Source organism: Kogia breviceps, chromosome 12 (assembly GCF_026419965.1).
Source record: "Kogia breviceps isolate mKogBre1 chromosome 12, mKogBre1 haplotype 1, whole genome shotgun sequence".
NCBI classification, from domain to species: domain Eukaryota; kingdom Metazoa; phylum Chordata; class Mammalia; order Artiodactyla; family Physeteridae; genus Kogia; species Kogia breviceps.
Genome location: NC_081321.1, coordinates 91,222,081 through 91,247,704, shown reverse-complemented (window position 1 = coordinate 91,247,704; position 25,624 = coordinate 91,222,081). Strand labels below are relative to the sequence as shown.

At 51.6% G+C, this 25,624-nt stretch overlaps 1 protein-coding gene across 2 annotated transcripts in view; it reads right to left on the bottom strand.

The window, feature by feature from the left end:
* TOM1 (target of myb1 membrane trafficking protein) overlaps positions 1 to 25,624 on the bottom strand; it is a 46,569-nt gene that overhangs the window by 17,983 nt on the left and 2,962 nt on the right. For both annotated transcript variants that reach the window (XM_059080776.2, XM_067010068.1), the window contains exons 2-6: positions 4,413 to 4,497; positions 1,834 to 1,912; positions 749 to 898; positions 333 to 467; positions 77 to 226 (exon numbers count right to left, since the gene is read on the bottom strand). In XM_059080776.2, coding sequence (XP_058936759.1) covers positions 77 to 226; positions 333 to 467; positions 749 to 898; positions 1,834 to 1,912; positions 4,413 to 4,497 — 599 coding nt within the window. The remainder of the gene's footprint in view (positions 1 to 76; positions 227 to 332; positions 468 to 748; positions 899 to 1,833; positions 1,913 to 4,412; positions 4,498 to 25,624) is intronic.

Sequence of the window (25,624 nt, the reverse complement as noted above, 5' to 3'; positions counted from 1 at the left end):
ACAGGGGCCCGCCCTGACTGTGGCGAGGGGGAAGCCCACGTCCTGACCTGTGTGGCTACGGGCCAGGCTTGTGTACCTGCTCAGCGGTTGGCGCTATGGGTGTGTCGCTGGGGAGCAGGGCCAGGGTGGGCAGCGGGGCGGTGTGCTGGCCGGAGTCCCCTTGCTGACTGGCATCAGTGCCCACAGAAGAATTCTGTCCCGACGGTGTCTCTGAGCTGAACACGGTCTAGAAGGCAACCAGCTGAACGAGTGAGGCTGGCAGGTCAGGGGCCACCAGGAAGCAGCGCCCCCTCTGGGGGTGACCCCCGCCGCCCCTCCCCACCGCTCCTCACCCTCTGGGGCGTGTGGATGGGGGACAGCATGTCCAGGTCGGTCATGGGAAACTCCAGGCCCTTCCTCCGCAGGTCCTCGTAGACAGCGACCACCCCTGTCAAGTCGGGCGAGCTGCGGAACGCGTCGGCCCAGGACTGAGAGGGGACAAGGGGACACGGCCGGTCACCACCGCTCACCGGCTCCCCTGCCTGCCGGCCCCCAGGGAGCGGACATCCCCTCCTGGACTCGCTGGTCCTTTGGCGGCATCACCTGGACAGCCCACTCCACAGCAAGGCCCTCAGCCAACAAGGCTCCCCCCAACCCCCCGGCTCAGAGGCCCCGTCAGCAGAGGGGCGAGACGGACCCAAGAGAACAGACGAGGGAGTGTCACTGGCGGGGGCCCTTCCTCCCGCCGCCCCCGGTCGCCCGCGCTCACCTGGATGAGGGTGAGCACCTTGTCGTGCACGGCGGTGGGCGGGTTGTTCTTGGGCAGGATGGTCCTCACCAGCACACCCTCCACGAAGTCCTGGCTGGCCACCAGCACGTGGAAGCGGTGCCCGCAGTTCTTGACGCAGGTTTCCAAGACCTGGAGGCCGTGCGGTGCCCGTGAGCAGCCGGCAGAGGAGCGGGAGCACCCGGGGCCCCACCCCCACACCCCACCCATGTCCCAGTGGGGAGGCCTCGCAGAGGATGCAGCTTCCTGAAGTGAGGCCCAGAACACGGAGGGGTGGGGATGACACCAGATCTGGCAGCCGGTCGGCCGGGGTGGGGAGCGGGCCTTGGGCGGGCAGAGGGCCGAGCGCTGGCTGGAGGCCCCTGGCTGAGTGGCTCTGTTGCCCACAGAACCCTGTCCCGAGGCCGCCTCTGAGCTGAACGCGCTCTAGCAGGGAGGGGGCTCTCCAGGTGTAAACCAGAGAACTTTCGATTGAATGGTGACTTAGTGGCCCGGGACAAAGGCGCCCAACTTCCCTCCCCACTGCTGTCCCCGCCGCTGTCTCTCTGCTCCCGGGCAGGAGCTGCCTCTGAGCTTCAGCTGAGCGTGCGGATCCAGATGTGAGTGCTGCCACGGGGGACGTGGAGGCACAGCACTCCTGTCCCCACTCCCCAGCCAAGCCCACGCTGCCTGCCGGGCTGCCCGCTCCTGCCTGGCCCTCCCTGCTGTGAGCAAGGACTGTCCTCGGCCTCTGGCATTTGCTTTATGTTCATTTTTCAGGGCCAGTAAGGCCAGGTGCCAACTGGAACCCAACTTGGGTGCCGCCCCACAGAGGCCTGGGTGCACTGAGCTTCTGCGTCACCGGCAGGTCCCCTGCCCACGCGTCCCATGACGGGCCCTTGAGGGATGTGGGCCTCAGTGTGTCTGCTCCCTGCACCGGTAGGTTAGAGAGAACTTTTCCAAATAGCCTCTCTTGCCACTCCTGGTCGGCCAGCCGTGCGCACGGGACAGCGCTTTGCCCACAGCCCTTGAAAGAGGAGCCCCAGGGGACTGTGGTCCCGCCGTGCACGGAGGGACGCGGCACTCACCGTGAGAGCCAACATCACCTCGTGGAAGTTCTTGTTCCCCACGATTCTCTTCTTCACGGCTCGGAAGGCGTCTTTGGGACTGGGCAGAAAGACACGAGGAAGGACAGGCTGAGGCACGGAACCTCCTCATCCAACAGAGGAGGCTGCGCGCCTGAGATCAGGAGGCGCTGGAAGACGGCACGGCTCTTATTTACTCGGCCCCCTTGGTCCCGCCCTGTTGTGTGTGCCCAGGTCCTAAGCACATCAGAGTCATCCTGTCCCACCAAAATCCTCAGCAGATGACGGCTGCCTGGCAGGGATTCTCAGTGTGCAGTCTCTGGACACCTGCACTAGAATCCCTTAGTGGGGAGGTGTGAGTGCTTGTTAAGCGTGCGGAGTCCCAGACCCGACCCTAGACCCCTGAAGCAAGCTCTCAGGGGATCTGCATGCCCACTGTGCCCCTGGGGCTTCAGATGCATTAGTGAAGTTTAAGCACCAGGAAGCTGCAGGCACAGAGTTCTTGTGCCCCATCCTGGCCAGCTCCTCTACTCACCCCTGTTTCCACCCAGGCCTTATCAGGCACGTGCCCACACCAGGCTGGGTGCTGGGACGCACTGGTGAATAAGACCCCTCGGCCCTGCTTCAAGGATCACATGTTCCAAGGAGACCCACCCAAGGGAGGGAAGCAAGCAGGCCCCGAGGTAAGAGCGAGTGTGAGTGTGTGCGTGCGGGCTGGTGGGTGGGTGCCGGAGGTCAGGGAAGTCTTCTCCCAGGAGGTGGCGCCACAGCTAGGCGTGAAGGATGGGATGCAGCCAGCGGCGGGGAGCAGGGGACACGGTTCGGGGGAGGCAGGAGCCTGGACCAGGGCCCGGGACTTGTCTCCACTCCTTACAGAGTGACCCAGAAGTTCTGGCCTGTGTGCTACTGTGGGCCTACCATGTGTCTAGTACTCTGCTAGGAGCACAGCACAAAGTGGGTGGCACGGAGGCCACACACAACCCAAGGTAGGAGTGGACAAGAGACTAAAGCTTAGATGACAAGCTCCGTGAGGTCAAGGGTCACATCTGCCTTGCTCACTGCTGGGTCCCCTGGGCCTCGTGCAGAGCCTGGAACCCAGGAGGTGCTCAAAGCAATAGCACCTGAAGAAGTCTGACCCCAGTTCTGCCGATGTTTACAAAGGAGATGGGGACTTGCTTCTCCAAGGACACAGCAGTGACTTTCAGCCCCAACATTCAAGAAGAGGCTCCGTGGGCTTCCCTGGTGGTGCAGTGGTTGGGAGTCCGCCTTCCGATGCAGGGGGCGCGGGTTCGTGCCCCGGTCCGGGAGGATCCCACATGCCGCGGAGCGGCTGGGCCCGTGAGCCATGGTCGCTGGGCCTGCGCGTCCGGAGCCTGCGCTCCGCAAGGGGAGAGGCCACAACAGTGAGAGGCCCGCGTACCACAAAAAAAAAAAAAAAAAAAAAAAAAAGCAAAGAAGAGGCTCCGTGAGGTCTCCTGCCTCAGTCTTCTCTCTTGGTGGCCCTGCTGCCTGCCCACCACTCTCACCCCCGACACTTATGAGTCCAGATGCAGGAGGGTGTGTCCCCTCCCAGCGCCTCGGCAAGCCCACGGCACACGGCTGGGGAGCTGGAAGGTTCTGGCAGCCCCCGTGCAGTCCTAATTGGCCTTGACCATGTGCTGCAGACTCCCACAGCCTCCTCAGGCTCTGAGCTGGGTGCTGCCTGTCTGCTCCCTCCACACACAAAGCACCACGTGGTGAGAGGAACCCTCGTAGGGCAAATGGACCATCCCAGTGAAAAACGGGGAGAGAACTGAGATCCTGCTCCAACTGCTGAGCCAGTTTTTCTGGAACAGAGGCCTCATCTGGCGCTTCCTGCTGGCTGTGGTCATCACACCCCTCCCAACCCTTCCCTGGTTTCTCCTGAGAAGGACAGCGACCCTGCATCCATCCCCTCTCTGCTCCCCTCTGGGCCTTGGGCAGATTGCTGGAAGGATCGAAGAGCTCTGTCTCTGAGACAAAGACCCAGAGAGGTAAAGTGATTTGCCCAAGGTCACACCGCTGGCCAGAGATGCCGGTCAGAGCCCAGGAGCCAGGACCACGGTGCTTGCCCCACACCACGTCTCTGGCGGGGCTGCCTGACCCCAAGCAGGATGCTGGGACCCGAGCACCAGAAATGCTCGGCCAAGGCTAACTTTGACCAGCCTCTCGGTTCCACTGCACGTTTACTCCCCTCCCTGGGACCACAACCTTCCCTGCTGGTCTCAGATCTTAAGGAAACGAGAGTGTGTTCTTGCTCACTGGAAAAGCTAGGAGTTGCTGCTGCACAGTCTAGCCCACGGCATGCAGATGGGGCTTGCGGCTTCCTTCTAATTCTAAGAGCTGCCAGCTGGCCCTGTCCTAGGAAGATGCCGTCCAGGTGACGACCTAGGAAGGGCCAGTCGACTGCACTGCTGCTGCTGCTAGGTGGGCCGCACACCCGATATCTCTGGGCTTCTCATCCATTTGATGAGACAGTCAGACTAGACAGTGGTTCCGAACCGATTTCGATGCGCTGCTGTGGCCGCCCCGCCGGCGTCCTGACTCGCCCCGGGGGTCCTCACCCTTCCTCGGTCTCATTGATGATGTCGCAGATCTCCATGTTGAGTGCCCAGTTCTCGCTCTGCAGGGAGCCATCTGTAGCTTTCTCTGAGGACAAGAAACCACAGGTCACACAGGTGTGTGGGGTTGCCAGACGGACAAACTCAGAGGGAGTGGGGAGGACAATGGATGCTTTCTGGGCACCCGAGATGGGCCAGGCACCATATAAACGGTGTCACCTTCATTGCCCCATTTCGACACTTAATTCTTACAGTAGCCATGCGAGGCTGGGGAGGAAGCCATGACTGAGTCTACCAGATGGCTGAGCGGGACACGGATTCAGGGGGCCTGGCCTCAGAGTGCTTGTTTTTGACATGACAATATAGAGACAGGGTTTTGTTTTAGATTTGTAAATAAATGTTCCCTCTTGACCCTTTTATTATCTTTTGACTTGGAAACCATTCACACGGTTCAAAATGTAAAAAGTTCCAAAGAGGCATCTAGTGGAGAGGAAATCTACTGGCCCCCCCTGCCCCCAGCTTCCTCTTCCTGGAGCCCCCAGTTTCCTCTCAAATCTCCCAGAGATATTCTTTACCTCCAAAGGCAAGGACACAGGGTTTTAAATCCCGACTCTGTTACCAACAGGAGGCCTGGCCGTGGTCTTCCTCTACAAGCTAGCTTGTCTATAGATGGGTAGAAGCGCCCCGGGGTGTCTGACGATGCAAACCAGGCATATGCATGGTACTTGGTGCAAAACAGGTACTCAGTGGGTGGTGGGTCTTTTTTTTTTTTTTTCCAATTGAGGTGAAAGTCACACAACATAAAATTAACCATTTTAAAGTGAACAGTTCAGTGGCATTTAGTACATTCACAATGCTGTGCAACCGTCCTGTCTATCTGGTTCTTGGGGTGAGGTCTCCAGGCCAGGAGTCACTACGAGATTCTCCAGGCCTGTCGAGGCCACAGTCAGTGGCCCTTTGCTGTAAGATCTCCTCAGTGCTGGGACCCGGCCGCCTTTCGTGTGCTCTAGTGTGAGAGGAGGTGGGTGAACGGTGAACACGGGAAAAGAACATACTATAGGACATTCAAAAAAGTTCTTTAAAATCGAAGTGCTGGGGCTTCCCTGGTGGCGCAGTGGTTGAGAATCTGCCTGCCGATGCAGGGGACATGGGTTTGAGCCCTGGTCTGGGAAGATCCCACATGCCACGGAGCAACTGGGCCCGTGAGCCACAATTACTGAGCCTGCGCGTCTGGAGCCTGTGCTCCACAACAAGAGAGGCCGCGATACTGAGAGATCCGCGCACCGCAATGAAGAGTGGCCCCCGCTTGCCACAACTAGAGAAAGCCCTCACACAGAAACGACCCAACACAGCCATAAATAAATAAAATAAATTAAAAAAAAAATCTAAGTACTGGGACTTCCCTGGTGGCGCAGTGATTAAGAATCCATCTGCTAATGCAGGGGACATGGGTTCAAGCCCTGGTCTGGGAAGATCCCACATGCTGCGGAGCAACTAAGCCTGTGCACCACAACTATTGAGCCTGTGCTCCACAGCCCGCAAGCCACAACTCCTGAAGCCCGGGCTCCTTGTTGCTCTGCAACAAGAGAAACCACCACAGTGAGAAGCCCATGCACTGCAATGAAGAGTAGCCCCCGCTCACCGCAACTAGAGAAAGCCCACGCACAGCAACAAAGACCTGACGCAGCCAAAAAAAAAAAAAAAAACAAAAAACAAAAACCGAAGTGCTGTCCTTGCGTTCACATCACCCACTTTCCCTGCCCTCTCCATCTTCTAGATTCCATCCTCATGCAGACTTGACTTTAAAACGAATTCCAATTGGACACAAGATGGCATACAAGGAGGATGTAGAATCCGTGTCTCCTTACAACTAGGGCACTTACCAGGCACTGGTGGGGGAACCACAGACACCTAAGGGGATGGGAGAAACCTCCAGTGACCGGCTTGCGGGATCTTGGTTCCCAGGCTGGAGGTTGGGCCCAAGCTTCTATGATGGGAGCTCCTAGTCCAAACCACTGGACTAACAGAGAACCTCAGACCCCAGGGAATATCAATCGGAGTGAGAGCCTCCCAGAGGTCCTCATCTCAGCACTAAGACCCGGCTCTATCTAACTGCCAGCAAACTCCAGTGCTGGAGGTCTCAGGCCAAACAACCAGGAAGACAGGAATACAGCACCACCCATCAAAAACAAAAAAAAATGAAACGACAAAAACATTTTTACAGATGAAGAAGCATGGTAAAAACCTACAAGACCAAATAAATGAAGATGAAATATGCAACCTACCTAAGAAAGAATTCACAATAATGATAGTAATAAGATGATCCAAAATCTCTGAAACAGAACGCAGAAGATACAAGAAATGTTTAACAAGGATCTAGAACTAAAGAGCACACAAACCGTGATGAACAACACAATTACTGAAATTAAAAATATTCTAGAAGGAATCAATAACAAAATAACTGAGACAGAAGAACGGATAAGTGAGCTGGAAGGTAAAATGGTGGAAATAACTGCCAGGGAGCAGAATAAAGAAAAAAGAATGAAAAGAAATGAGGACAGTCTCAGAGACCTCTGGGACAAACATTAAATGCACCAACATTCGAATTATAGGGGTCTCAGAAGAAGAAGAGAAAAAGAAAGGGCCTGAGAAAATATTTGAAGAGATTATAGTCGAAAACTTCCCTAACATGGGAAAGGAAATGGTCAATCAAGTCCAGGAAGCACAGAGAGTACCACACAGGATAAACCCACAGAGAAACATGCTGAGACACATCAAACTATCAAAAATTAAATACAAAGAAAAAATATTAAAAGCAGCAAGGGAAAAACAACAAATAACATACAAGGGAATCCCCATAAGGTTAACAGCTGATCTTTCAGCAGAAACTCTGCAAGCCAGAAGGGAGTGGCAGGACATACTTAAAGTGATGAAAGGGAAAAAACCTACAACCAAGATTACTCTACCCAGCAAGGATCTCATTCAGATTCGATGGAGAAATTAAAACCTTTACAGACAAGCAAAAGCTAAGAGAATTCAGCACCACCAAACCAGCTCTACAACAAATGCCAAAGGAACTTCTCTAGGCAGGAAACACAAGAGAAGGAAAAGACCTACAAAAACAAACCCAAAACAATTAAGAAAATGGTAATAGGAACATACATATAGATAATTACCTTAAATGTAAATGGATTAAATCCTCCAACCAAAACACACAGACTGGCTGAATGGATACAAAAACAAGACCCGTACATATGCTGTCTACAAGAGACCCACTTCAGACCTAGGGACACATACAGACTGAAAGTGAGGGGATGGAAAAAGATATTCCATGCAAATGTAAATCAAAAGAAAGCTGGAGTAGCAATTCTCATATCAGACAAAATAGACTTTAAAATAAAGGCTATTATAAGAGACAAAGAAGGACACTACATAATGATCAAGGGATCAATCCAAGAAGAAGATACAACAATTGTAAATATTTATGCACCCAACATAGGAGCACCTCAATACATAAGGAAAATGCTAACAGCCATAAAAGGGGAAACTGACAGTAACACAATCATAGTAGGGGACTTTAACACACCACTTTCACCAATGGACAGATCATCCAAAATGAAAATAAATAATGAAACACAAGCTTTAAATGATACATTAAACAAGACGGACTTAACTGATATTTATAGGACTTTCCATGCAAAAACAACAGAACACACTTTCTTCTCAAGTGCTCATGGAACATTCTCCAGGATAGATCATATCTTGGGTCACATATCAAGCCTTGGTAAGTTTAAAAAATTGAAATCGTATCAAGTACCCTTTCTGATCACAACGCTATGAGACTAGATATCAATTACAGGAAAAAAAACTGTAAAAAATACAAACACATGGAGGCTAAACAATATGCTACTAAATAACCAATAGATCGCTGAAGAAATCAAAGAGGAAATCAAAAAATACCTAGAAACAAATGGCAATGAAAACATGACAACCCAAAGCCTACGGGATGCAGCAAAATCAGTTCTAAGAGGGACATTTACAGCACTACAATTCTACCTCAAGAAACAAGAAACAACTCAAATAAACAACCTAACTGTACACCTAAAGCAATTAGAGAAAGAAGAACAAAAAACCCCCAAAGTTAGCAGAAGGAAAGAAATCATAAAGATCAGATCAGAAATAAATGAAAAAGAAATGAAGGAAACAATAGCAAAGATCAATAAAACTAAAAGCCGGTTCTTTGAGAAGATAAACAAAATTGATAAACCATTGGCCATACTCATCAAGAAAAAAAGGGAGAAGACTCACATCAACAGAATTAGAAATGAAAAAGGAGAAGTAACAACTGACATTGCAGAAATACAAAGGATCATGAGAGATTACTACAAGCAACTATATGCCAATAAAATGGACAACCTGGAAGAAACGGACAAATTCTTAGAAAAGTACAACCTTCCAAGACCAAACCAGGAAGACATAGAAAATATAAAGAGACCAATCACAAGCACTGAAATTGAAACTGTGATTAAAAATCTTCCAACAAACAAAAGCCTAGCACCAGATGGCGTCACAGGAGAATTCTATCAAACACTTACAGAAGAGCTAACATTTGAGAAGAGTTTCCTTCACAAACTCTTCCAAAATATAGCAGAGAAGGAACACTCCCAAACTCATTCTATGAGGACACCATCACCCTGATACCAAAACCAGACAAAGATGTCACAAAAAAAGAAACCTACAGGCCAATATCTCTGATGAACACAGATGCAAAAATCCTCAACAAAATACTAGCAAACAGAACCCAACAGCACATTAAAAGGATCCTACACCATGATCAAGTGGGGTTTACCGCAGGAATGCAAGGATTCTTTAATATATGCAATTAAATAAATGTGATACACCATATTAACAAATTGAAGCATAAAAACCATATGATCATCTCAACAGATGCAGAAAAAGCTTCTGACAAAATTCAACACCCATTTATGATAAAAATTCTGCAGAATGTAGGCATAGAGGGAACTTATCTCAACATAATAAAGGCCATATATGACAAACCCACAGTCAATATTGTTCTCAATGGTGAAAAACTGAAACTATTTCCTCTAAGATCAGGAACAAGACAAGGTTGCCCACTCTCACCACTATTATTCAACATAGTTTTGGAAGTTTTAGTCACAGCAGTCAGAGAAGAAAAAGAAATAAAAGGTATCCAAATCGGAAAAGAAGAAGTATAACTGTTACTGTTTGCAGGTGACATGATACTATACATAGAGAATCCTAAAGATGCTACCAGAAAACTACTAGAGCTAATCAATGAATTTGGTAAAGTAGCAGGATACAAAATTAATGCACAGAAATTTCTTGCTTTCTTATACACTAATGATGAAAAATCTGAAAGAGAAATTAAGGAAACACTTCCATTTACCACTGCAACAAAAAGAATAAAATACCTAGCAATAAACCTACCTAAGGAGACAAAGGACCTGTATGCAGAAAACTATAAGACACTGGTGAAAGAAACTTAAGATGATACAAACAGATGGAGAGATATACTATGTTCTTGGATTGGAAGAATCAACATTGTGAAAATGACTATACTACCCAAAGCAATCTACAGATTCAATGCAATCCCTATCAAACTACCAATGGCATTTTTCACAGAACTAGAACAAAAAATCGCACAATTTGTATGGAAACACAAGAGACCCCCGAATAGCCAAAACAATCTTGAGAAAGAAAAATGGAGCTGGAGGGCTTCCCTGGTGGCGCAGTGGTTGAGGGTCCGCCTGCCAATGCAGGGGACACGGGTTTGTGCCCCAGTTCGGGAGGATCCCACATGCCGCGGAGTGGCTAGGCCCATGAGCCATGGCCGCTAAGCCTGCACATCCAGAGCCTGTGCTCTGCAACGGGAGAGGCCACAACAGTGAGAGGCCCACTGCAAAAAACAAAAAAAGGAGCTGGAGGAAACAGGCTCCCGGACTTCAGACTATACTACAAAGCTACAGTAATCAGTAATCAAGAAAGTATGGTACTGGCACAAAACCAGAAATATAGATCAATGGAACAGGATAGAAAGCCCAGAGATAAACCCATGCACATATGGTCACCTTATCTTTGATAAAGGAGGCAAGAATATACAATGGAGAAGTGTCAGCCTCTTCAACAAGCGGTGCTGGGAAAACTGGACAGCTACATGTAAAAGAATGAAATTAGAACACTTCCTAACATCATACACAAAAATAAACTCAAAATGGATTAAAGACCTAAATGGAAGGCCAGACACTATAAAACTCTTAGAGGAAAACATAGGCAGAACACTCTATAACATAAATCACAGTAAGGTCCTTTTGACCCACCTCCTAGGGAAATGGAAATAAAAACAAAAATAAATAAATGGGATCTAATGAAACTTAAAAGCTTTTGCACAGCAAAGGAAACCATAGACAAGATGAAAAGACAGCCCTGAGAATGGGAGAAAATATTTGCAAATGAAGCAACTGACAAAGGATTAACCTCCAAAATATACAAGCAGCTCATGCAGCTCAATATCAAAAAAACAAACAACCCAATCCCAAAATGGGCAGAAGACCTAAATAGACATTTCTCCAAAGAAGATATACAGATGGCCACCAAACACATGAAAAGATGCTCAACATCACTAATCGCTAGAGAAATGCAAATCAAAACTACAATGAGGTATCACCTCACACCAGTCAGAATGGCCATCATCAAAAAATCTACAAACAATAAATGCTGGAGAGGGTGTTGAGAAAAGGGAACCCTCTTGCACTGCTGGTGGGAATGTAAATTGATATAGCCACTATGGAGAACAGTATGGAGGTTCCTTAAAAAACTAAAAATAGAACTACCATATGACCCAGCAATCCCACTACTGGGCATATACCCCTGAGAAAACCATAATTCAAAAAGAGCCATGTACCACAGTGTTCACTGCAGCACTATTTACAACAGCCAGGACATGCAAGCAACCTAAGTGTCCATCGACAGATGAATGGATAAAGAAGATGTGGCACATATATACAAGGGAATGTTACTCAGCCATAAAAAGAAAGGTAATAGAATTACTTGTAGTGAGGTGGATGGACCTAGAGTCTGTCATACAGAGTAAAGTAAGTCAGAAAGAGAAAAACAAATACCATATGCTAACACATATATATGGAATCTAAAAAAAAAAATTGGTTCTGATGAACCTAGGGGCAGGACAGGAATAAAGAGACAGACGTAGAGAACGGACCTGAGGACACGGGGAGGGGGAAGGGTAAGCTGGGATGAAGTGAGAGAGTGGAATGGACATATATCCACTACCAAATGTAAAATAAATGGCTAGTGGGAAGCAGCCCCATAGCACAGGGAGATCAGCTGGGTGCTTTGTGACCACCTGGAGGGGTGGGATAGGGAGGGCGGGAGGGAGACGCAAGAGGGAGGGGATATGGGGATATACGTATGTATATAGCTGATTCACTTTGTTATACAGCAGTAACTAACACAACACTGTAAAGCAAGTATACTCCAATAAAGATGTTAACGAAAAAAAAAAAAAAAAAAAGTAAAAGACCAAGTTCCAGCAGAGCGTGCAGAGAAAACTCCGTACTCTGCTTGTCTCAGGCAAGATTCTGCCCCGCACGTTACTCCTGCAGGTCTGTCAGGCCCACGCACAAGTTTTTAACCATCGCTTGGATCAGCGTTTAGGGCAGTAGCCAAGTTCCCCCATCACGGCTGTGTCTTTGGCTTCAGAGCCTGGCTCCAGGCTCAGAGCCTTCACACCCGCGGCCTCAGTGCACCCGTGGGCATAGCTCTGTGGGCTGTCTCCCAGGAGCCCCGATGGACTGGGCACACGGCGCTCTTATTCCACGCGATGGTGCAAGGGAGTCTCGCTCACCTCCCTGCTCTCGGGTGAGACCCCTCACGCATCGCGCAGCTGCTGACGTGGCAAGCCTGCTCTGGGCACTGGGGATGCAGTGTGGACAGATGGACACGGTCCCTGCCCTGAGGTGCCCAGAGAAGCCGCACTCCGAGCCAGGCCTGTCAGGATAGACGGGGCAGACTCCGTGTGACTGGGCAGGCAGCCGCATCCTGTGGGCAGAGCCTGGGCTGGGCTGGCACAGTCAGCTCCCTAGAACGGTGGCTTCCATGATCTTGGTTTTGAAATTGGCCTGACTTCAGCTCCAACCTGGGTCCCCCTTGGGTCCTGCGGGCTGGATGGATGCCAGGGTGGCCCAAGACACATGCCAGGCAGCTGAGGCATCCAGGTATGGACCCAGAAGCAGGGTGGGTTGCTTTGCTCCTGGGTTAGGGCTGCGAGAGGGGATGAGAAAGGGTGCCCTTTAAATGGGTGAAAGATGGACTCGCTCATCCCACAACTATGTCCTGGGTGTGGCTTCTTTGGGCCACACTCCCACCCCTGGGACTCACCACATACTGAACCACGTAAGAAGAACCAAAGAGAGCTGGACAAGTGCCTCCTGAGCGGGGGGCTGGGCCCTACTTTGGAGGGTCTGGGGGATGGTGGCTGATCAACCACGCAGAACTGCTCCTCCTTCGGAAGCCACGTCTCAGTGACCACCTGGCCCGTGGGATTCGCCAACCTGACTCTCGACTGCCTCTAACGGGCCCCTGAGTCCTGCCAGTTCCAGCCCCTGAGGCTCTCTCCATCCCGCCTTCCCTTCCCGCCCTGCCCTCAGCCACTGGCCCAGCTGGGCCACCTCCCCGCCCTCGTCAGCCAGCCTTGGCTCCTCCGCCTGCCTCCCTGCCCCCATGCGTTCTCCATGCTGACCCAGAGTGAACCTTCTGGAGCTTGAAAGTGACCGTGTCCCTCCCTTGCCCCCGGCTGGGCCCTTCCACAACGGGAATATTTTAACTTCCCAAGTTAGATGCTAGGTTAACACCAAGCACTGTTAGCTGTTTATGTAAAGCAGGTGATTCAACCCTCACACCTGTAAGGTGTACACTATTGCCCTTGTGTAACTAATGAGCAACCTGAGGCCTGGAGAGGTCACACACGGTGGAAAGGGAGGACGGCCGTTGATGCCACTGCCCCCGCCTCCCATCAAGAGTCAGGGAGCTCTGCTTTTCCAGAAGGCTCCGCCTGGACCACTCAGGCCGTCGGTCCCCTCCTCCACTAGCAGCCCTCTCAGTGGTTCCTCCGTTGGATCCCCTATGACCTCTCCCAGTGACCGCTGAGAACGATGGGCACCTCCCTTCTGCGGGAGAGAAGGGCAAGGTTTCAGAAGGGATTATGGTCATTTTGGAACGGCACGCGGGCTGCCAATGGGGCAGCTGGGACATTTACGAGTAAGAGGCAAGCCAGCCCAAGGAACCAAGGTGGACGCATCAGGACCCCTGGAGCGCGAGTCTGATGCTAACCTGAGCACAGGTGCCAAGTTCTTTAGTCCTGAGTGCCAGTCGTGGGCAGAGCCATTAAGAGGATGGAGTTTTTTGGAGGGAGTTGGGGGAAAGGGGGAGCTTCAGTCAGTCTAAATTGGTGGGGGGGGTGGAGAGGAAGAGGAGGAAGAGGCAGAAGAGAGACAGGAGCCATCTGAGCAATTCCAAAAGAGAGGTGTACCCAGACCCCTCCCCTCAGATCTGGGGAGAGGTCTAAGACTTCCTTAATAAACATGTCCAAGGGGCAGGCATGCTCCGTTAAGGGCAGAAAGTTAAACCCACAGGAATCTGGGGATATGTGTTTTATTTTTGGTTTTAACCGCAAAAGTAACTCAGCTGGCTATTTTAAGAAGGGGGGATAAAAACACTGACAATGGTTACCAGTTCTAAAAGACAGCCCGCTGACTTGCCCAGCTCTGGGCTGTCGGCAGTAACCTTCGGAGGCCCTGCCCTTGTCCCCAGCTCCTGAGGAAGCCGGGCCCTGCAAACCACCTGCTGTTGTCGGGGGCTGGCGGGCGGTGGATGGCGTCCGCTGGGCGTCTTTCTGTCTGCTCTGTCCTCTCCACGTGGGGCTGGTGCCCGCACAGCCGGGTGGGGCGGTGGCACAGCTTTGGAGTGGGATGAGCCCGGCCCCACCTCTGAACTCGGAGACCACGGGCAAGGATCCGAGCCTCGGAGTCTCGGTTTCCTCATCTGTGAAACCGGGAGAAGACTGACTGCCTCCCTCACAGGTGTTGGGACTCTTCAGCCAGACAATGTACGTATGGTGTCAGCTAAAGGGCTGTGACTTGGACCGAGAGCAGCAAAGAGTGGCCACCAGACACTCTCCAGCTCCGGGGCCCTGGTGTCGGCCTGCGCGTCCTCGGGGGCACCCTGGGTATCTGGCGGGCCTGCCCTCTCGGCCATGGGGGAAGCCCTGCTTTGCAGGAAGCCATTTCTGTGGCGATCAGGGGACCCGTGGTCAGCACTGTGGATGCGAGTCACACTGACCACCTCCTGCCAGGTCAGCCCGAGGGCAACAGCCTAGAGCCTTCTCCCCACCACCCTGCATGGTCACTCACCGGGGTTCCAGCTGCTCAACGCCTCCATCATCACAGCCACGGCCCTGGCTCAGGCACTGTCTCCCACCCAGACCTGGACCGTCACCTCCACACTCTCCTCTTCCAACTTAAATCCAACCAGTGGCTTTTCTCTGTCTAAATGTCATCCACGACCCCCGGCTGCCTGAGGGTCAAAAGCCAGACCTTTTCAGGGACTGCGAGGGACAGCTGGGGCTGAGCTCAGCCCCGACCCTCTGTGTTACTCTCCCTCCCTTTGAGGGCCTTGTTCTTTCAGGCGTTGGGGCTTCTGCCTGGGCTGCCTGGCTCCCCTTCAGGCCGGCACTGGTTCACAGGTGATGACGAGACCACCCCCCACCGGCCCACCACACTGACTCGCTGGGCCGTCACCACACACCAAACACGGGGCTCTGCACTTCACAGCAGCTCCGCCAGCCCTCACCACAGCCCCTAAGGCAGAGGATGGGTGCGCCGAGGGGCACAGAGAGGCCAGTGGCTTGCCCATGGTCACAGAGCTTGTACGTTGCAGAGCAGAGGCTTGAACCCGAAGAGGACTGGTTCCCAAATCTGTACCCTTAACCACTAGGTTATGTGCCTCTCGGACATACTCAGCATGTGTCACGCAGGCCCCGGGAGACATCGGAGAGCAAAACCAACCAGGTTCTGCCCTTGGGAAGTCGACAGTCTGGTGGGCCGCCACAAGTGACATTACAGACGGCAAAAATGCCCTGACGGAAAAGAGCAGGCGCTGAGACAGTGGAGGGGCTGAGATTCAGATGTGCCGACGGGGACGGCTTTTAAGGCCTTACCCCAGTGTCGGCCCCACAGTGTCGCCTACAACTGGGCAAGCCGTGCCAGGCCTCGTCCCGCACTGTGGCAGTAACACTGTGGACAACAGCGACCAAATGACCGGCCTTCGCTGCATGTCAGCCTGTGCAGGACGTGGCGCGGACCTCTTGTCACTGCCCTACAGCCCCCACCACGGGTGGGCACAGCTGATGCCCACACCTGGCAGTGGAGGACGGGGATGCAGAGCCGGGCCCGGGGGCCTCTGGACCCGTGTGCTCTCCCTCTGCTCTGCCCCCGCCTGCCTCGGCTGGACCCTGAGCTCCGGGGACATCTCTGTCTCACCGGGGCCTACCCTCTGGTGGGAAGGAGGGTAGAGGTTCGGCCAACGTCTGCGGAAGGAGCGGCCGAGCCTCCAGACCCCCTCGCCGCCCTAGTTCAGTGCTGAGTACCCGTCCCCACCCCTTCCCGGGGAACATTCCCCATGTTGCACTGACCCTAAGCTCTCTTGTCCACTCTTCTTTTTTTTTTTGGCCACGCCACACGGCTTGCATGATCTTAGTTCCCTGACCAGGGATCAAACCCGGGCCCCGGCAGTGAAAGTGCGGAGTCCTAACCACTGGACCGCCAGGGAATTCCCCCCTCGTCCACTCTTGAGCCCCTCTGATATTGAGATGTTTCTTACAAACGATGACCTGTCAGAGCTCAGTTGGTAGATTTTTCTTTCTAGATTCAATGAAATATGGTTTGTAAATAGTAAGGAACTGTCTTAAAGGCCAAGGCCGATAGCAGCCCATGTCCCACCTTGACTATGCCCAGGTCTAGGGCAGGGCTCACCCACCCGGGGGATAGGGATAGAATGGGAGTTAGCTGGCGGTGATCAAGCAGGCAGTGACACGGTGCGTCAGCTCTACCCAGAGCTCCCCTGGGGGCCCTCTTTCAAGATCCTTCCCCCATGACTGGCACCCCTGCAAAGGTGCCCACAGCCCTTTTGTTTTCAGTCCACATTCATGGAATGTCATCTTTCCAGTGTAATGGCCACTAACTAACGTCACTCAAAGGAACCATGGTGAACCTCTGAGGAGATTTCCTTCTGGTCTTTACTGTTTTCAGGCTTTGAAAAACACATCTGCATAATTTTTTTTAAAGTGTGTAATGGTATTGTGATTATGGCTTGTTTGTTGGTTTCTAAACGGGAATCCTATTCCATACCCTTAAGAGACACGCTGAAATATTTATGAACGAAATGATATGCTGTTTGGAATCTGCTGTAAGTAGTACCCGCCCCTTTGTTCGCCTCCACTCCCCCCAACCCACCAGCTGCCTCCATCCCTTGCCAGTGCCCCTTTATCCCATCTGCCCCCCAGCTGCCTTCTAGATGCCCTCTTCCCGCCCTTCTATTCTCCGTCCTACGACACGCTCTGAGCAGCCACTGTTTGTCCAGCCCTGTGCCAGGTGCTAGAGAGGCAAAGAGGGAGAAGAGAATCCCTGCCCTTAGGGAGGCCCTACAGCGGTCAGTGAGAACAGCTGGACAGGCGTGTTCAGTGCAAAATGACAGGTGATGTGACCGAGGTCAGTCTGGGGCGCTGGGGGAGTCTGGAGCAGGGGGTCAGAACCTCAGGGGAACCGGGAGGCTCCAGTGAGGAGGTGCCGACTGAGCTGAGCACAGAGCACAAGCTGCCAGGCTGGGGAAGGTGAGGAGGGACGTTCCTGGTAGAGGAAGAGCACGTGCTGAATGAAGGAATCTGTGATGAAACCTCAGGGATGACGGGAAGAAGAGCAGAGACGAGGGGCTTGAGGGTCAGTCTGAAGGACCTGAGGGAGGGAGAAAAGGTCGTGCCGAGACTGGGAAAGATCCAGGAGCCCAACGGAGGCTGAGGGTCCAGGAGGGAGCAAGGCAGCCGGAGGAGAAAGGCAATGATGCCAATGGCTTGGCAGACCAGTCCTCAAAGCCGGACAGAGGGAATCAGGCACAGACACCCCCTAGCCTGGCCCCCAGCCGTTCCTTCCTCTTCGCCGCCCAAAGCAGCAACCCCTCTCCCCTTTGCCAGAGCCCGGCTCAGGAGTGGGTGAGCCACCCAGTCCCGAACCCTGGGGAGTACAGGGTGTCGGCGGCGCCTCGTCGGGGAGGGGAGAGCCTTGTCCACCACCGCCCCCGCCCCCGCCCCCCTTCTGTCCTCTCTTCTGGGAGCCAGCATGGGAGCACGGCGCCTGGAGCTTGGGCCGAGGAGGTGACACGCTCAGGACACAAAGCCAACGACGTATTCAGGACAGAGAAAGAAAGAGCCTGGGTGTTGCAATACATCGCAGGTCTGTCAGACCAATCATGGAACCGCCGACCTTCCGACTTCCTGCCAGGTAAGCCCAGTGCGTGGGGCCAGCTCGGCTGTGTCTCTCTGTCACTTGCAGCCAAGGTACCCCGAAGCCTGGTGGCAGGCTGCGGCGTGCAGACCGGCCTTCTCCCCGCTTCCTCCTCCCGTGGCCTGGGCCTTCTGCCCGAGCCTGCTCCCTGCGGGGCCTGCCCTGACCCCCAGAGGGCCTTCCCCTCCAGGCTGGGCCAGCGGCATTCTGCGTACACCACAACTACAAACTCTGCTTAGTGTTACAATAACCCTATAGCATTCACTTCTGTGTTTCTACGTCTCTCATTAGGCTGTGAGCTCAAGGGTGGAGGTTACAGCTTGTGAGTCATTGAATTCTCTACACCACACAGGATGACGGGGCCTGTGAAAAACCTGCAGGATGTGTTTGATGAATGACTGAATGAAGGATGAGGCCATATTCACCACGACCATAAGCCCTTAGAGCACTTTAATTCACATGAAGTACTCACACCCTTTGGCCCTCATTGATCCCTTAGTAGCGGTTGTGCAGAAATCCTAATCTTTCTTCAGCTCAGCAGTCCTGTGAATATTTTTAAAAAGCACCATGTCCTTCCTTCATCTGACCTCCACGTTACCACCTTCAGTTCCTGTGACCGCTCCATTCTGGAAGTGACTTCTAGACGCTTCACCATTCCCACTGATCTCCCTGGGACACAGCCCAGCTGTGCTGTCCTCCTGGAAACAGTGTGGGAACCCACTCACCTGCCCACATGGGATATGGTATTTGTGTTAATTCACGCTGTGATTACATTGGATGTTTATCAGCTCTACTGCATGGAACTGACTCCTGCAGAGCTTGTTGCTGTGAAAGACACTCTCCACTGGCCCACATTCTTTAGCTTTTCTAGTCTCCCTTGCAGCCAGAAGAGGCCCTGTGTTCTGGCCACTGAGATGTAAGTGGGATTTTCTTCCCAGTGGCTCCTGGGGAAGGTTTTCCTCTCCTGATAACAGAGGCAGCACCAGGGGGTGCCTTCACCTGTGCTCTCTGTTACGTGGGGACCAGCAGGAGGAGGAAACCAGTGTGCTAAAGGTTGGGGTGCTGGATGGAGAAATACAGAAAGAACCATTAGGAACAAACTCATGCTAGATGGACCCTGAACCCAGACATTTTCACTCTAAAGGAAACCCACCAGGTCCCTTTCAATTCTAAGGGGAAGCAATGAGGTGGGAAAGTTAGGAGAGTGGGATCTGGACACAGACAAATCCCAGTGCAAGTCCTGACTGGAGCACTCACTAGTTGTGTGTCCCTGAGTGAATTCCTTAACCTCTCTGTGCCCTCATTCCTCCCCTGCAAAATAGGGATAACTAAAGCACTCACCCCTTCCAGGGTTATGTGAGGAGGAAATGAGAGAATGCACTTCATGTGCTTTGCATCCCACCTAGCACAACAGCCAACACCAAAACAAACGTTACCAACTACAAAAATATCAACCTAAAAATCATTGTTTGAAAATTTTAAGCATTCCCATAAAATAGATTTTTAAATCACATACATGCAGAAGCCATTCATTTTTCCCCAGCCAGCAAACTGTCCTGAAGCCTATTTTCCAAACGAATAGCTCTTTCCAGACCTAGCATGGAAAGTTCCATCAGTGTCCTAAGTTGCTGAGCCATCCTTCCTCAAAGCCCTGGCTGCCTCTCCCCTGCCATTTTGTAACCACAGCCACAAGAGGAACTCGAAAATACTTTACAAAGGCATAACTTTGGCAACCCACAAGTTTAAAGTTGATATAACTAACTATAGTACCTAAGTGAAGAAAATTTCAGTTAGATGAAGGACGGCTTTTAAAAAACTATCTAGCTAAGAAGGAGCAAGGCCATGAAAGTAGAGAGGCTTGAAGTGGCTGGCCAAGGTGTATATGACATTCTTTTTTTGTTCCCCCAACTAACGAATGTAAAAGATGTTACTGACAAATGTATGTATGTAGGTATGTATGTACCTATCAAGAGATTTAAGGAATTGCTCGTGCTATTGTGGAGGCTTGGCAAGTTCAAAATCTGCCGGGTAGACCAGCGGGCTGAAGACCCAGAGGACAGATGCAGCTTAAGTCCAAAGGTCGTCTGGTGGCAGAATTCCCTCTACTTGGGAAGCCAGTCTTTCTTCTATACAACGGATTGGATGATGCACACACACACTACGGAGAGTAATCTGCTTTTCTCAAAGTCTGACTTAAATGTTAATTTCATCTAAAAAATACCTTCATATAAACATCTAGATTAACGTTTGGCTAAATATCTGGGTACCATGGCCTGGCCAAGTTGATACATGAAGTTAACCAGCCCAAGGGTTTATCCTGCATCAATACAAACAAGTTCCACTGGAACAGGGGACACCTCTGTCTGTCCTTCAATTCTCCTGGTCTCAGCCTATGTGGCCTCACTGGCTCCTCCCTCTCCTCCTCCCCGGCTCCCTCCTTCCTTTCTCTACCTCCCCTGCAGGAGCAAAGCCCAGTTCCTCCCCTTGGGTCTTGCACAGCTGCTTGGCTCTCTGTGGCACTTTTTGGTGCTTTTTAAAAAAACATGTTTATTTTTATTTATTTATTTATTGACTTATTTATTTATGGCTGTGTTGGGTCTTCGTTTCTGTGCGACGGCTTTCTCTAGTTGTAGCAAGCGGGGGCCACTCTTCATTGCAGTGCGCGGGCCTCTCACTGTCGCGGCCTCTCTTGTTGCGGAGCACAGGCTCCAGACGCGCAGGCTCAGTAGTTGTGGCTCACGGGCCCAGCTGCTCCGCGGCACGTGGGATCTTCCCAGACCAGGGCTCGAACCTGTGTCCCCTGCATTGGCAGGCAGATTCTCAACCACTGCGCCACCAGGGAAGCCCCTTTTTGGGGCTTTATCAATTGTCAAGTTTCCCACCTCCGTGGGGGAACAAGCCCCTCGGCGGTTTTGTCACTTGCCTGCGGGATATGGCTGGGAAGGGGAGGAGCTGGCACTTGAACCCAGACCTTCTGATGCAGGGTCTAAGCTCTGACCTTATTCAGACTGCTTACATCCGAGTGGTCAAAACATGCCACCTGGGAACATGCTAGGTGGGCTCCTGGGCAAACGTAAAGACATTTTTAGAGTTATGTATTTACTTTAATGTCGAGTAGAAGGGAAAAAACACAAACTAGCTTATCAAAGTCATGATTTCAGGATATAATTACACAGGATAAGGTCCAATTTTAAAAGGTGAGTGAACAAAAGGAAAACACTCTGAAAATAAAACTAAGGTGGTACATGAAGGGCAGACACATACCGTAAAGGTGGTACACGAAGGGCAGAAGTCTGGAGCGTGCTAGCCTAGACCGAGGCCTTCTTGGTAAGAGGTAAAGAGTTAACCTGTCCTGAATCCTCCTGCTTCTCATGGAGTGATGGTCCCAAGCTAATTAGAAGCCACTGAGGTTTTTTTGTTTTTTTCTAAAACCAGAAGGATGGAACTCCAGGACTTTACTCTTATTTCTTTGAGCTCAGGGAGGGAACAAAACCTATTCACCAGTTCCAACTGTAGGGTCAGGCAAAGGCTTTAATTCCCAAGTGAGAACCGGCTCCACCCCACAGCCTGAAACCTGACCTGTCTGTGGCTGTGGCTGCCACCCAGCCTGCGACTCATTCCCAGTGACACCAAGACCAGACAGAGGCTGTGGTGCAGCCAGGGCCCTGGGTGGGCAGCTGGGCTCTGCCTCGAACTTAGACTACATCCCAGCAATGATGATAATACTGGTTAAAAAATCACAACAGCTAACAATTATGGACAATTACTGTCTGGCGGGCACCAGGCCAAATGCTTCACAACGTGACAATACTACAATCTCCCAACACAGCAATGCAGCAATCCCAACTGATACGTGCTATTATTATCCTTACTTTTTAGACAGGAAATTGGAGAACAGAGAGGTTAGGTAACTTGCTCCAGGTAACAAAGCAGGTGAAGGATAAACCAGGACTCAGGCCACCTGGCCTGACTCAGAAGCACATCCTGGATACCTTACTATGTACCATGAGGCTAGCTGACACAAAGCCCTTTCTAGACATTAGTCCCTGTTATCCTTAAGACAGAAATTTTGGGTTCTAACCTGGCGCCAGCACTTATGAATCAAGGAGTTTGAGCTTCAAGATGCAAGGGCTCCCCACGGCACAGAGTGGGAAGCGGTAGCGATTCTGACTCAGGGGGTCCAGGGCTGGAGCATCCTCAAACATCTCTGACCGGGGTGCTCTGGGACCCCAGTCTGAAGAACAAAGAACTTAACCATTCTGCCTCTGGCTAAGAGGTCAGCAAACTATAAACCCACGTGCCAAATGCAGTCTGCTTTTGCATGGCCTACAAGTTATGGATGGTCTTTACATTTTTAAATGGTTGAAAAAAATCCAAAGAAGAATAAAATTTCATGACACATGAAACTCACATTTCAGTGTCCATAAATAAAGTTTGATTGGAACACAGTCATGCCCTTTCATTGACTTATTGTCTGTCTGCTGTCGTGCTCTGACGGCAGAGTTGAGCAGTGTGCAGCGGAGGCCATATGGACCATAAAATCCAAAATATTTACTATCTGGCCCTTTACTGAAAAAGTCTGCAAATCCTGGTCTAGTTTACCCTGCCAGCCATGCAGCATCCTCCTTACAGCCTCCCTCCCCTCCAACCTCTGCCTTCATACCTCCAGGGTTGGGGAGCTCACTACCAAACAAGGCAGCCAGGCCCACTGTGAAAGGTGCTGGCACTGAGCTCCTCTGGTAACCGGACACTCTGCCCTCTAAGCCTGTGCAGTCGGTTCTATCGCCCGTTCTGCAATGGCCATCCATGTGCTTCTTTCCTCTGGCATCAATCCTTCTCTGTCCTCATCGTCCCCTCAGTTGTTCAGTCCTCTGGGAAACAGAGGGAGAGTGGTGGCACCTCTGTGTTACAGTTAAGGGGAGGTGGTGGAGAAGGAGTGTGACACAGTCAGCAGTGGAAATGCAGCTGGACCCAGGTCTCCTGCTGCCCAGCCTGGTGTCCCCTTCACAACCTTGCTTGAGTGTCCAGTTTGGTTTCCACTCATCACTCCCAAGATGGCAGCCCCGAGGGCTCGAGGTGTTCTCTTCCTGCCAATGCCTATGGTCTCTTACCTATGATGCCTTCTGGTGCCCCCCCTGGCTTGGCCTTTGTGGAACTAAGGGTGGCTCTCCCTGACCTTTCACCTCTCCCATCTACCCCAGGACTCAGTCTTAGGCTCTGGGCTCTCCGCCTGGTCCATTTTGCTCTCCCCACCCGCTACCAGGGGCTGGTCCCCAGGCACTGCCCATGTTTATAGTCTCGGCTGTTTGCAGCTTGCTCTCCTGAGTCACCTGCATCTCTAGTTCAAAGTGCCAGGGGTGAGCTGACAGGCTGAAGTGGAATACGGGGTTCTTGGGTTGCCTTCTGACGTCTCTCTATAAGACACAGCCAGAGAGGGCTGTCCTCAGAGAATACCTGGGAAGGGTTTTTAAATCCTTGGAAGAAGAGGGCTGTGTCAACACCAGCTAGTACTCAGTTATCTGGGATCCTTTCATCCCTAGGCTGCTGCCCATGGGAAACGGGAATCTCTCCCGATAGATAAGGGTGTGTGGACAAAAAAATATCACCCACCACTTCAGTAAACAAAGGCAGCTGTGGCCATCAAGCCGCTGGCCACTGTAGCACCCTCCCCTCACCAAACGTGCACCTGAGTGGAATTCAGGATGGAGAAAAACAGGATATTGGCACTAGATACTGAAGATGCATGTCAAAGGACTGATTTCAATAAGCCCAGACTCTTGCATCTTCCCACAGAGAGGAAAGCCCTAAAATCATTTTTGTGATTAGCAGTAATCTTTTGATGTTTGACTACTTTTTTTTTTTTTTTTCCCAGCAAAAACTCCTGTATATCCTGGCTCCTCCCTCACCTCTTTGGAACAGTCCCTCAGAGCTACCTGAGAGGCTGCCTCCCGGGCTGTAATCCTCAGTAAGGTCTCCAGATAAAACATAATTCTCAACTTTTAGGTTGTGCACATTTTTCTTTAGTGGACAGGTGAGTGACCTGGAAATGTGCACAGGTCCAGGTGTGCGTCGCAATCGGAAAAGCTAGTCTGTGGGTCAAACAATGTATGTTGGAAGGCTGGGATGCTGCATATTCCAAACAGGTGTTGATCAGCCAGAGGCAGTGTGGTGAGGGTACAAGAGAGGACCTGGGCTTTGCAGCCAGAGACTCTACTGAGCTGTGAAACCTTGGGAAGTGACACCTGCCTTCAGACTTACCTTTAGTGACATGGGAAAAAATAGCAAAATCCTGCAGGGTTGAAACTGAGTCCCCCTAAAACCGACTTCCTCTGCTGAGTTTCTTTTCTTTTTTTTTTTGTGGTACACGGGCCTCTCACTGTTGTGGCCTCTCCCGTTGCAGAGCACAGGCTCCAGACGCGCAGGCTCAGTGGCCATGCCTCAGGGGCCCAGCCGCTCCGCAGCATGTGGGATCCTCCCGGACCTGGGCACGAACCTGCATCCCCTGCATCGGCAGGCAGACTCTCAACCACTGCACCACCAGGGAAGCCCCCTCTGCCGAGTTTCTGATTAACCTCTCCATCCAGAACTATTCCCTTTCTCGTCCCACACCTGTTCCCCTCAAGATTGACAAATATCAAAGAAAAAGGGGCTTTGAAACTGAGCGAGACCCTGTGGGGTCCTTCTGGGCACAAAAGCTTTTCTGTGTCCCCCATTTCTTGTTTGTGGGAAAAAGGCTTCTGCCTCCTAAATCTCCTGAGTGCCAAAGGGCAGATTCAAACAGTTACTAATTAGGGAAGGGAACGAAGGCAGAAACAAAGGAAAGGCAGTCAAGAAACAATGGTGCAGGGATAAAGCAGAGGCCCAGCTCCTCCCCAAGGGATTTACTTAACAATCTGATACAAATCTCTGAGTTCTTCTGCTGGACCTGGGGGTCCCACCCAGAGGAAGATGGTGACTTCGGGTCTGCACAAGCACGTAGACCCCAGACTGGAGGGAACCAGAAGGCTGATGCCTGAGATTCCTGGAGCACTAGCGTGTCACCTCCCCACCAACCAATCAGAGGAAAGTTAAAAACCCTGCACTCCCCCCACCGTGCAACCAATCTTGCCTTTAAAAACTCATCCCTGAAAACCACCACGGAGTTTGGGTCTTTTGAGCACAAGCAGCCCATTCTCCTTGCTTGGACCTTGCAATAAACCTTTCACTGCTCTAAACTGTTTGGTTTGTTTAGCCTCACTGTGCATTGGGCACACGAACTTGGGTTCGACAACAGGGTCGTGATACCAGTGTGGCACCTGGCATTTGCTCACAAACTGTTACTTTCCTTTTCTTCTTTCTTTCCTCTACTATGTGCCAGGCACCATGCTAAGAGCCAAGGGTCTGGATCAGTAAGGTACAGCACATGCCCTCAGGAAGCCCAGGCCAGCCGGGGAGACACATGCACAATTACTAACAGAATGGGATAGCGCTTTATTAGTGTGACGACGGTGAAAATAATAAAAATGATGATGATGTTTCCCTAGCACTGGCAAGAGTGCCGGGCCGTCTCCACGGAGCATCTCACTTCACTCTCACAACCATCCTGAGAGGTGGATGCTGGTACAA